Raw genomic sequence first — 12,924 nt, 5'->3', positions numbered from 1 at the left:
GATTCATAGATGTAAAACGTTTGAGTTATATACAGGTCTTATTAAAATTATTCCGTGTTTTTTTAGGGGTCCGTACCTCAAAAGGAAACATGGCACCCTTATCGGATCACTTCGTTATCCATCTGTCTGTCTGTCCGTCTGTTGTGTCTGTCAAGAAAACCTACTACCTGCCAAATTTCATGATTACCAACCATGCCAACGGGAAGAACCCTAAAGGTTTTCTTGACAGACACGACAGACGGACAGACAAACAGACAAAAAATTATCCAAAGGGTTCCTTTTCTCTTTTTGAGGTACGGAACCCAAAAAATATTATGGTAACCAAATCTCTCTCCAACTCTACCAATCTGCCCTTGGTCAGCATGGCAGGCTTGGTGGTGCGGTTTTGTCGGTAGGGTGGTAACAATCCCACCAGACCAGAGAAAATCTACAGGTATAATAAAATTGTAGAAAAGTGGTGTCTGTACAATGGAAATATATAAAAAAAAAAGTAGCAGGGGTTGTTATTATATCGATGCCGAACCCGAAATTGTAATTAATTTTTTTTTTGTCTGTTTGTCTGTTTGTCTGTGTGTTTGTGCACGCTAATATCAGAAACGGCTTATTCGATTTAGATACGGTTTTCACTAATATATTGTAGTAAGCTTCACTTAACATTTAGTGTTTATTTCATGTCAATCGGTTCATAAATAAAAAAGTTATGTCAATTTAAAGAATCACGGTAACATTTTTAACGTACAGAGTACGTACTACACGCCTCGCGCCTGAGCGTCCGTGGCTATATAAAGCGCGCTGAGAGCTATTCCACGCGAACGAAGTCGCGGGCACAGCTAGTTTAGGAAATATAAATTTCTAAATTGTCTCTGCCGGGGATCAAACCTGGAACCTCCTGCTTGTAAGACCACACTTACCACTGGGACATCGAGGATGTCAAAAAAGAATCTTTACAAGAACACCCTGTATAAAACGGCAATCATACGTTATCGCGTTATCTTATGATACGGGCACTCCATGAATCACATTAGACGATAAGTATTACAATATCGATTTGATGACAAACCAAAATACACTATTGCCGAAAAATTTTACCGTTAGATAAGTAAGTACCTACCTACCTAATGAGAAACTAGGTATCCGGACTTCGTCTGTGTTGGTGTTAGCTAGCGGGCGTGCTCTTTTTGGAGTTTTTTTTTGTTAAAACTGACTGGAAAGCGCTCTAAGGGGGTGCCGTGCGTGTGTCGGCGAGCGCCGGCACAGACGAGGTCCATACTTGTATAGTTTAACTAACTTGTTACAAATAACTACAAACTTGACATTGGCTCATCTTTGTAAAGCCAGACGAGAGAGGGAAAAAAACTAGGTATCCAGGATTCGAGACTCAAAAGAATTTAAAAAACCGGCCAAGTGCGCGTCAGACTCGCGCACCGAGGGTTCCATACTCGGGTATTTTTTCCGATATTTTGCATGATAAATCAAAAACTTATGCTTAAAAATAAATAAAAATCTGTTTAAGAATGTACAAGTAAAGCCCTTTCATATGATACCCCACTTGGTATAGTTATGTTACTTTGAAAATTGAAACACATTTTTTTTCTGTGATGTAACCACAATCGGGTTTCGAATTATTTCCTTTACTTGTGCTATATAAGAGTTACCCTACCTGTCTAATTTCATGATTCTAGGTCAACGGGAAGTACCCTAAAGGTTTTCTTGACAGACACCACAGACGGATAGACTGACAGACAGACAGATAGACAAAAAGGGATCCTATAAGGGTTCCGTTTTTCCTTTTGAGGTACGAAACCCTAAAAACCATTAATTAGCCTTTTTAGAAACTTCAGTTTTTGGAAATTCGTATGTTCATTGGTATTCAAATAAACTTTTTGGGCCCATTTCGTCTCTTTTTGGCAAAAGGACCCTTCCCTTTTTCCTTCCAAGTGGTATCATCTAACGAACAAGTGTAAATTAAAAATTTATAACACCCCCAACAAGTGAAGGTTACAGTAACTAGAAAAGAGCTGATAACTTTCAAACGGCTGAACCGATTTTCTTGGATATAGCTAAGAACACTCTCGATCAAGCCACCTTTCAAACGAACAAAATCTAAATTAAAATCGGTTAATTAGTTTAGGAGCTACGATGCCACAGACAGATACACACGCGAAACTTATAACACCCATCTTTTTGGGCCGGGGATTAAAAAAATAGGAAAATAGTGAAGTAAAAGTAAGCAGTAGAATGTTACAATTTAAGTACATTATTTATTTCAACAAATAATTTAATAATAAAATCAATACACCAAATATTTTTAAACAATTCATATGCAAACTGTAAAAAGAAGTGTGGTCCAAAGGATAAAATCTGCGACAAATCTGTCTGATGCGTTAGTCGCGATGCTCGGTGACTTGGTCTGTAAAGAAAGGTTCATTATTATCATAGTAAGTGGGATTCTAGAATTTGAGAATCTCTAACTTTTCGCAGAAGACACGGGTCTGCCCGCGAAATTCAAATTTAATTTTGTTTTTCGAAATTTGTAAACTAATTCGACCATACATATGGCTTATGGCATTTTAATTGCGCCAATGGCAGTATCATCCTCTTACATAAAAATCTTTACTTGAAAGGGTCCAAAGGGGTATGGGTTTAATAAAAACTGTCATACTCCTTCCAGGTTAGCCCGCTTCCATCTTAGACTGCATCATCACTTACCACCACGTGAGATTGCAGTCAAGGGCTAACTTATATTATTTGAACTAGCTGATGCCCGCAGCTTCGCCCGCATGGATTGGTCAGATCCCCTGCAGCATCAGGATTGAGGAGTTGGAATCCAAATTTTTTATGAAACAATGTCGCAAAGTTCCTCTATCGATTAAAAAAGAAATGACGCAAATCGGTTCAGAAATCTCGGAGATTTCGGTGTACATAGGTAGAGACAGACAGACAGACAGACAGACAGACAAAAATTTTGAAAACGTGCGCTTCAGTTATGGTATCGTTCAAATAACCATATGACCTTAATATGCGGTAGTTATTTCGAAATTACAGACAGACACTCCAATTTTATTTATTATTAGTATAGTATATAGTATATAGATAATAAAAAAGCAAAACCGGGGCGGTTTTAATTAGTTAAGTAAAAAATGGCTAACAGCACTCAATTTGTTATCACAGCTGATTTCATCGATCGATGTCCTGAAGCGCGCTACGTCGCGAGGGTTGTTGGAATCCGGTTGGAATTTGAAGCTGAAAATAAACGCCTTTTTAAGAGACTAAAGGTGCCCACGCACTTGAACTGAACTGCGCGTCGCGTCAGCGCCCCGCACGATATTCTCTCCAGGCGCGACGCGCGTACGTCACTGCCCCGCGGCGCGGCTGGAGAGAATATCGTGCGGTGCGCTGACGCGACGCGCAGTTCAGCTGCAGTTCAGTTCATGTGCGTGGGCACCTTAAAGCTTAATAGAATAGTAATTAGTATAGAATAGAATAGATTTTTATATAAACTTTTACAAGTGCTTTTGAATCGTCAAAATAATTTACCACTGGTTCGGAATGCCGTTCCTACCGAGAAGAACCAGCAAGCAACTCGGCGGTTGCTCTTTTAGCTCTTCTTAGCACTGCAGTTTGATAGCTAGGTAGTTTATGAAGATCGCAATCACCTTAGGCCCAGCCGCGTATCCTAATATTATTAACGTGAAAGTTTGTATGTATGTAGGTAGGTATAGATGGATGGATGTTTGTTACTCTTTCACGTAAAAACTACTGGACGGATTTGGCTGTTTGGAATGGAGGTACATTATACCCTGGATTAACACATAGGCTACTTTTTATCCCGGAAAATCAAAGAGTTCCCGCGGGATTTTGAAAAACGTAAATCCACGCGGACGAAGTCGCGGGCATCAGTTAGTTTAATTTAAAGAATACTACTATATTATAAAATAAAATATGCAGGCAAGGAAACAAAATATTTGAACAAGTGTAAATTAAAAATTTATAACACCCCCGACAAGTGAAGGTTACAGTAACTAGAAAAGAGCCGATAATTTTCAAACGTCTGAACCGATTTTCTTGGATTATAGCTAAGAACACTCGATCAAGCCACCTTTCAAACAAAAAAAACCTAAATTAAAATCGGTTCATTAGTTTAGGAGCTACGATGCCACAGACAGATACACACATCAAACTTATAACACCCCTCTTTTTGGGTCGGGGGTTAAAAAAAGATAAACAATAGACAGTTAGTCTAATACTACTCGAATAGTTCAAAACTTACTCCTGCATCCTGGCCCTTACAAGAGGTTTTCCAGTTAGTTCTGCCGTAGTAGCATCAGCGTCAATGGTAGAACTGGTTTCTGATGCTTTAGATGATGTAGACACTTTGACTTCTTTTATCACTTCCGCGCTGTCTGCTTTGTAATCTAGGATTAGAAAATATATTAAGTAAAAACCGGCCAAGTGCGAGTCAGATTCGCGCACCGAGGGTTCCGTACTCGGCTATTTTTCCGATATTTCGCACGATAAATCAAAAACTCTCTCTCTCTCTGATGATACCCCACTTGGTATAGTTATCTTACTTTGAATTGTAACACACATTTTAATGTTTTTTTTTCGTTGTGTAACCACTTTACAGTTTTCGATTTTTTCCTTTACTTGTGGTGTAAGAACTACCTACCTGCCTTTCATGATTCTAGGTCAACGGGAAGTACCCTTGTTTTCTTGACAGACACGACGGACGGACGGACAGACAGACAGACAACAAAGTGATTCTATAAGGGTTCCGTTTTTCCTTTTGAGGTACGGAATCCTAAAAATTAAGGAGTTCCTATGGGATTTTCAAAACCCGAAATCCACGTGGATAGAACGTACTGTACTTAGTGAAGGACTTTTTCAAACCAAAAGAAGCTGTCAAAATAAGTACGACATTCGCCATCAATCAAGTTATAAACCTAAAAGCCGATTGACACACGCGCACGTACACGTGACACTTGCTTGTGACGCGCGTGAATCCGTAGACATAACTGCACGCATACGTCGTCTACGCGAACGTTCACGCCACGCAAGCGGTATGCCATGTCTCATACAGTTCCATACATTTCAACGCAATGGTACACGCTACGTCTACGCTTACGCGACGCACACGCGGCCTGTGTGGCCTGCGCTTAAGTTCTAATAATTAGGCTTATAACTTGACTAGCTGATACCCGCGACTTCGTTCGCGTGGATGTAGGTTTTTAAAATTCCCGTGGGAACTCTTTGATTTTCCGAGATAAAAAGTAGCCTATGTGCTAATCCAAGGTATAATCTATCTACATTCTTTTCAGCCCAATCCGTCCAGTAGTTTTTGCGTGAAGGACTAACAAATACACACACACACGTACAAACTTTCTCCTTTATAATATTATACTAGCTGATACCCGCGACTTCGTTCGCGTGGATGTAGGTTTTTAAAATTCCCGTGGGAACTCTTTGATTTTCCGGGATAAAAAGTAGCCTATGTACTAATCCAGGGTATAATCTATCTCCATTCTAAATTTCAGCCCAATCCGTCCAGTAGTTTTTGCGTGAAGGAGTAACAAACATACACACACACACACACACATACAAAATTTCTCATTTATAATATTAGTGTGATGGCCAATCAATACTGCACAGAGACAGTATTGATTACCTATGGAATCTTTATAAATGTCAGCCAGTTCTTTCTCGATCCTTGCTTCGTCGTCTTCTTGCCGTCGGCCGTCGATTTTGTCAATATCCTTGCCTTTCTTGCTAAAATCAATCTGTGAGAATACAGTTTCATCAATCATCACAAACAGAAACATTTTTTGACGTGACAACGTCTTATAATTCGATAGAGCCGGCTGCACGCACGAAAAAACATGACTCATGCGGCGTTACCTCGCTCTGAGGCGTTCCATGTAAGGCTGGAAGCGCAAGCGAGAGCGCGGAACGAGCGACAAAGAAGCACAATCGGCCTTTGTTGTCACGTTCAACTATCGTCAGTAAACCGACTTTACAGACAACCAATTTTTTTTTCATAAGTACTAATTTTTTTTTTTTTTTTTTTAATTATATAGACTAGCGCTTGGCTGCAATCAGACCTGCTAGCAAGTGATGATGCAGCCTAAGATGGAGCGCGCTTGCCTAGAAGTTGCCTATTCACTCTTGACTTGAAGGTACCCATATTATGGGTGGAAGGGAAAACTGACGCCGGAAGGGCGTTCCATATCCTAGCGGTTCGAATTAGGAAAGAGGACTTTCTTCTGAAAGTTTATTAGTACTTATGAAAAAAAGTTCTATTTCGTTTGTCTAACGTAAAACCCCTTTTTGGCCTAATAATGTAGGCCAAAAAGGGGTTTTTCATCAAGCAATTCTCAGTGGCACCCGTTGGGAAGTTGAAGGTGTTTTTTTTATTCAGGTACAAGTTAGCCCTTAACGGCAATCTCACCTGGTGATAAGTGATGATTTAGTCTAAGATGGAAACGGGCTAACCTTTTTGGTTTCGACACGGCTAAACTAAAAAAAGCTTTGTAGGGTGGTAACTAGCCACGGCCGAAGCCTCCCACCAGACTAGACCAGAGATTTAGAAATTATGAAATTCCAAACCCGGTATCGAACCCGGTACCTCCCACTAATAAGACCACAGAGTTTGCACAGAGTGGAACAGCTTACAAAAGTAGTCTTGGTGAACTCCTTCTTGGTAGCGGCTTGTATGGTAGTGGAGGTATGCTTCTCATCCTCGTTCTCTGCTGATGGCTCCTCCTCCAGCTCTTGGGGCAGTTCTGTGGAAAGAAGAGTTATTTAAAACATAACTTGCACTAGCTGATGCCCGCGACTTCGTTCGCGTGGATGTAGTTTGTTAAAAATCCCGTGGGAACTCTTTGATTTTCCGGAATAAAAAGTAGCCTATGTGCTAATCCAGGGTATAATCTATCTCCATTCTAAATTTCAGCCCAATCCGTCCAGTAGTTTTTGCGTGAAGGAGTAACAAACATACACACACACACACACACACACACACACACACATACAAACTTTCTCCTTTATAATATTAGTGTCATATTGGATAGAATCAGGCGTTACTTTGCGGAAGTTCATGTTTAGCAAGAAACAGTTAAAAATTATTTTGCTATAATCCGATACAGATTTATTCTGTTGGCGGATTATAGCAAAATAATTTTTAACTGTTTCTTGCTAATATTAGTGTCATTTGTACTATAAGACCTACCTACCTACCTTTCATGATTCTAAGTCAACGGGAAGTACCCTTTAGGTTTCTTGACAGACAGACAGATAGACAACTAAGTGATCCTATAAGGGTTCCGTTTTTCCTTTTGAGGTTCCGAACCCTAAAAAAAAAAATACTACATATCACTTTCATGGTATAATCCTAAATACCTTTAATAGGTGCACTGATTTCTATGACCTCCTGTCCCATAGATTCCGTCAAAGATGTACAAGAAACGTAATTTAACAGGCACAGTAAAAATATTGATTTTATTAAACGCATTTTGATTCCTTTTGTATTGGTAACCATATTCAATCTATTGTTTCATGGCCAAATAGATTTACTCAAATTTATTAGAGTTCCCTTCATGAAATTGAAAAACCATTGAAAAACGGAATCATTTTTTCAAGCTAGTAAAGAACCTAAGTAACTTAAAAAAAAAAGAATATTAGCCATGCTAATCATGACTAATACTCCCCTTTCCCCTCCAATTAAGCGTAAAGCTTGTGCCAGGAGTGGGTACGACAATAGTGCAACGGGTGGGGTTTCAACCGCCGACCTTTACGAACTCGGTCCGCTCCTCAACCGTTGAGCTATCGAGGCTATCGAGAATTACTAACTGAAGTTTTTTCTTTACAAGTTAGCTTTAATAAGCTTAGTCCTAATTCTAATCCATACTAATATCCATCCATAATGGACAGTGACGGATTAAGACTACATGATGCCCTAAGCAATCCATGCCTGTGGGCCCCCCTATCCGTATGTCAACTAGAATCGGTCTTTAAATCTTTACCGCCTAAAAACATTAGTTTTTTGTAAAATAAGATGATGAGATGTAACGTACTTTAAAAGTGGAGTAGGTGCGACAACAATAAAAACCAAAGCATAATTTATTTATTTATTGAAATGCGCCTTGCGACTTTCGGAGGCATTCGAATTTCGAATGCACAAGCGGGCAGCGAGTCGGTAAGCGGGAGTGGGGTTATGACTCTAGGTCGGACTACTATGTCAACTTAAAACGCGCGAATTTTCAAATTAGTCCTAGAAACTTTTTTTGGTGTGGTTTTTGGTGACGTGAGAGTGAGACGTGATGCCCTAAGGACGGATTTTTTTTTGTGTTTCCTCTGGTGCCCCCTCAGACGTGATGCCCTAGGCAATTGCTTAATTTGATTATGGGTTAATCCGTCACTAATAATGGACTACTAATAAATGGATACTATGCGGTGTCAGTGACGTTATTTTGTTCTATTTCAAAGGAATATACAAAGAACCAAAAGCTTACTAATATTATAAATGCGAAAGTGTATCTGTCTGTTTGTCTGTATGCTACCTTTTCACGGCCCAACAGTGTAACCGATTCTGACGTTTGGTACAGGGTTAGCTTATATAATATCATTGTACCTAAATCTTCTGTACTAGCCTTTTATTAACGTTTATACTATATCTTTTTAGCTATAAACAATTATATTTTTGTAAATATTTTATGTATAAAAGTTGTAGGTTAGTCGAATAAAATAAAATAAAATATCCCGGGGACGGACATAGGCTATTTTTTACCCCGGAAAATCAAAGAGTCCGCGGGATTCCTAAAGACCCATCCACTTAACCGATTTATATGAAATATGGTACCGAAGTAGCTTGTGTCCCTGTAATCGAAATAGGCAACTTTTTATCCCGGAAAATCAAACAGTTCCCACGGGATCTATGAAAATCTAAATCCACGCGGACGAAGTCGCGGGCGTCAGCTAGTAAACAATAAAATACGTGATCTCATCCACAATCCTTTCGTTGAATCGTAGGCTCAATGTCGATTAATACTGAAGGTATGTCGGTACATCGCCTTAGCCAATTATTGATATGTGCCAACATTAGTTGACGAACTGCCAATCGATTTGTTTGTTGTATTTTTGTATCGATCGAATGTCAATGTTACAACACTAGTTTAAAATAACTATTATACAAGCGGTGATACCCTAATGGTTAAAGTGCATGCGACGGGCCTGCCCGCAAAATTCAAATTTAATTTGGTTTTTCGCAATTTGTAAACTAATACGACAAAGTAGGCTTATGGTATTCTAATTCCGACAATGGCAGTATCATCTTCACAGGATTATATAGAAATCTTTACTTGAAAGTGTTCAGTTTAAGAAATCAATTGAATCGCTCAGTTGAGCGGATGTGTCTTTAGAATCCCGTGGGAAGTCTTTGATTTTCCGGGATAAAAAGTAGCCTGTCCGTCTCCGGGATATACCTAAGCTAACCCTGTACCAAATTTCGTCAGAATCGGTTAAACTGTTGGGCCGTGAAAAGGTAGCAGACAGACAGACAGGTAGACAGACAGACATACGTTCGCATTTATAATATTAAATAAGTAAGTATGGATTTGGTACAGAGGTAGCTTGTACGCCCTCGGCAACTTTTTATCTCAGGTAAACTCCTAACATAGCCTTCTCCATAGCTCGCTGAGCATTATCATATCGATACTGATATTATAAATGCGAAAGTGTGTCTGTCTGTCCGTCTGTCTGTCTGTCTGCTACGTTTTCACGGCCCAACCGCTGAACCGATTTTAATGAACTTTGGTACAGATTTGGGATACATCCCGACATAGGCTACTTTTATCCCGGAAATCAAAGAGTTTCTAAAGGAGGAGGGATTTAAAAAACCGAAATCCACGCGGACGAAGCCGCGGGCATCCTCTAGTCACACTAATATTATAAAGGCGAAAGTTTGTGTGTGTGTGTATATGTTTGTTACTCCTTCACGCAAAAACTACTGAACGGATTGGCCTGAAATTTAGAATGGAGATAGATTATACCCTGGATTAGCACATAGGCTACTTTTTATCCCGGAAAATCAAAGAGTTCCCACGGGAATTTTAAAAAACCTACATCCACGCGAACGAAGCCGCGGGCATCCTCTAGTTATTGATAAAATTAATGAATGTTAATCACCAGTCAACAGAATAATAAGGAAAGCCTTTTAACACCTCGCGCAACCCAGTTTTATTCAGGTTGTCATACATCAAGCCAATTTCCTATTTTTATTGATTGAACGGCCAAGTCGAGAGCTCTATAATACGAATGGTTCCGTAGGTTTGTGCTTTACGAAGAGAAGTTGTCTGCCCTTGTTAACAAACTGTAAAAACCGGCCAAGTGCGAGTCGGGTCTCGATATTTTAGGGTTCCGTAAATACTAATTATAAACATCAAATTTTAGGTATATGAATTTTGTTTTTCGAAGCTAGAACATCGCAATAAACCGTGAAAGAAAAACCCAAAAAATCTTTGTCTGTTTTGGTCACAACTTTCAAACTACTTATTTGATAAATCGTTGTTCTTAGTACTTATTTGTTGTTTTCAGCGGCTTGTGAAGGGGCTGAAAACGCTAAGATTGCAAATACAGGGGTCTAGGCTCCGAATATGATTTTGTCCCATTCGGTGTCGAGACCCTTGGTCCGTGGGGTCCTAGCGCTATAAGGCTTTTTAGGGAAATATCAAAAAGGTGTTGAAAAAAAACTGTTTGATTTTCTGGGATAAAAAGTTGCCTATGTCAATTACAGGGACGTAAGCTACCTAGGTACCAAACATTCAAATCGGTTAAGCGGATGGGTTTTTAGGAATCCCGTGAAAACTCTTTGATTTTCCGAGATAAAAAGTAGCCTATGTCCGTCCCCGGGATATAAGTTGGCCCTGTACCTAATTTTGTCAGAATCGGTTAAACTGTAGGGCCGTGAAAAGCTAGCAGACGGACAAACAGACACACTTTCGCATTTATAATATTAGTATGGATAAGTATGGAAAATGATTATCTTGCCACAATATTTTGATTGTAGTTTGGAATGCTAGTTACAGACAATGGTTTTGATTGGCAAACCACGGAACCCTAATGACTAATACCCCTTTATAGCCAACATAGGTCACTCACAGCTAGCTATTAAAGATTTTCATTCAGTAATTGGCCGTACCAGCTAGAATGAATTAGTGGGTTATTAATTATGAAGTTCTACTTGGTCTACAAAAATCAGTAATTCTAACTTTTTTATTTTAACCTGTGTGCAGTGATTTTTGTTATGTGTTTTGCGTAGAAAGAAACGCTTGCAGTGTGCATTATTAACCCCCGACCCAAAAAGAGGGGTGTTATAAGTTTTACGTGTGTGTCTGTGTAGCTATGTATCTGTCTGTGGCATCGTAGCTCCTAAACTAATGAACCGATATTAATTTAGTTTTTTTTTGTTTAAAAGGTGGCTTGATCGAGAGTGTTCTTAGCTATAATCCAAGAAAATCAGAGGTTTTTGTGTCGGGGGTTTTTAAATTTTTAATTTTAAGTTATTTTCCAATTGTTTTCCGGCAGTTTATATTCGTTATATATTCTCATATGTATCCAATTTTAAGGGATGGACTTCATACCATACTATACCATACCACAAACAAATTACATTATTAACCCCCGACCCAAAAAGAGGGGTGTTATAAGTTTGACGTGTGTATTTGTGTATCTGTCTGTGGCACCGTAGCGCCTAAACTAATGAACCGATTTTAATTTAGTTAAAGCCAACATAGGTCACTCACAGCTAGCTATTAAAGATTTTCATTCAGTAATTGGCCGCACCAGCTAGTATGTATTAGTGGGTTATTAATTATGAAGTTCTACTTGGTCTACAAGAATCAGTAATTCTAACTTTTTTTTTAACCTGTGTGCAGTGATTTTTGTCTTGTGTTTTGTGTAGAAAGAAACGCTTGCAGTGTGCACTATTTTTCAATTGTTTTAGGGCAGTGTATACCTATTTGCTATATATTCTCATATGTATCCAATTTTAACAGGGCTCTCTCCGTCACTCGCTTCATACAATCGTAGTTCCAATTTCATTTGAATATTAAGCAACCAAAGTCCATGAAATTTTGCAGACATATTCTAAAAACTCATATCTGTGTCTGTGGTGTTTTAGATTTTTCTAAGAATATGTACTTAGTTTTTAAATTACAGGGGCTCAAAGATTTGTATGTGAATTTTTAAGACCGCGTAACTTTGAAACCGAATATTGTAATGGAAATCTGGAAAATCACAGGCATAGATATTAGTTTCTAGAATATGTCTGGAAAACTTCATAGACTTTGGTTGCTTAATATTCAAATGAAATTGGAACTACGTTTGTATGGAGCGAGTGACGGTGAGACCCCTCTTAAGACGATTGCGGTCGGGTTTTAGTTTTCAACTTTATTAGCATAGATATAGGTGAAAGGACGGAGAGTAACATAGGCTACTTTTTATCGCGCAAATCAAAGAGTTCCCACGAGATTTTTAAAAACTTAAAATATCCACGCGGACAAAGTCGCGGGCATCAGCTTGTCTTACTGTTTTGAGTTATGACTTTTGTGTGCTAATTAATTAACACAAAAACATTTTTAACCCCCGACCTAAAAGGAGGGGTGTTATAAGTTTGACGTGTGTATCTGTGTATCTGTCTGTGGCACCATAGCGCCTTAACTAATGAACCGATTTTAATTTAGTTTTTTTTGTTTGAAAGGTGGCTTGATCGAGAGTGTTCTTAGCTATAATCCAAGAAAATCGGTTCAGCCGTTTGAAAGTTATCAGCTCTTTTCTAGTTACTGTAACCTTCACTTGTCGGGGGTGTTACAAATTTTTAATTTACACTTATTACTATTTACTTTGACCATTGTATTTTTTATCAATTAATCT

At 38.8% G+C, this 12,924-nt stretch overlaps 2 protein-coding genes across 2 annotated transcripts in view; one reads left to right on the top strand and one right to left on the bottom strand.

Annotated features, from left to right (window-relative positions):
* Positions 1 to 2,234: 2,234 nt before the first annotated feature.
* On the bottom strand, positions 2,235 to 7,562 carry LOC123879715. The gene is made up of 6 exons (XM_045927611.1): positions 7,396 to 7,562; positions 6,670 to 6,779; positions 5,666 to 5,777; positions 4,271 to 4,415; positions 3,150 to 3,243; positions 2,235 to 2,410 (listed from the first exon to the last, which is right to left on the bottom strand). Exons 1-6 carry the CDS (start codon positions 7,532 to 7,534, stop codon positions 2,318 to 2,320), a joined length of 693 nt encoding a protein of 230 aa, XP_045783567.1. The 5' UTR covers positions 7,535 to 7,562; the 3' UTR covers positions 2,235 to 2,317.
* Positions 7,563 to 11,148: 3,586 nt separating this feature from the next.
* The window catches only part of LOC123879298 (titin-like), a 34,321-nt gene continuing 32,545 nt past the window's right edge, over positions 11,149 to 12,924 (top strand). The window contains exon 1 of the mRNA XM_045926941.1: positions 11,149 to 11,250. Within this exon, the coding sequence (XP_045782897.1) occupies positions 11,222 to 11,250 (29 nt within the window). The 5' untranslated portion in view covers positions 11,149 to 11,221. The remainder of the gene's footprint in view (positions 11,251 to 12,924) is intronic.

This window comes from Maniola jurtina, chromosome 28 (assembly GCF_905333055.1).
Source record: "Maniola jurtina chromosome 28, ilManJurt1.1, whole genome shotgun sequence".
NCBI lineage: Eukaryota > Metazoa > Arthropoda > Insecta > Lepidoptera > Nymphalidae > Maniola > Maniola jurtina.
This window is presented reverse-complemented; position numbering and strand designations above follow the sequence as displayed.

Excerpts from the sequence above, each read along its gene's own strand:
- LOC123879715 (XM_045927611.1), bottom strand. The coding sequence starts at position 7,534 with ATGGTTACCAATACAAAAGGAATCAAAATGCGTTTAATAAAATCAATA. Across the intron at positions 6,780-7,395 it reads AATCAGTGCACCTATTAAAG|AACTGCCCCAAGAGCTGGAG; the intron begins GTATTTAGGATT and ends TTCTTTCCACAG. Across the intron at positions 2,411-3,149 it reads GTGATAACAAATTGAGTGCT|ACCAAGTCACCGAGCATCGC; the intron begins GTTAGCCATTTT and ends CTTTCTTTACAG.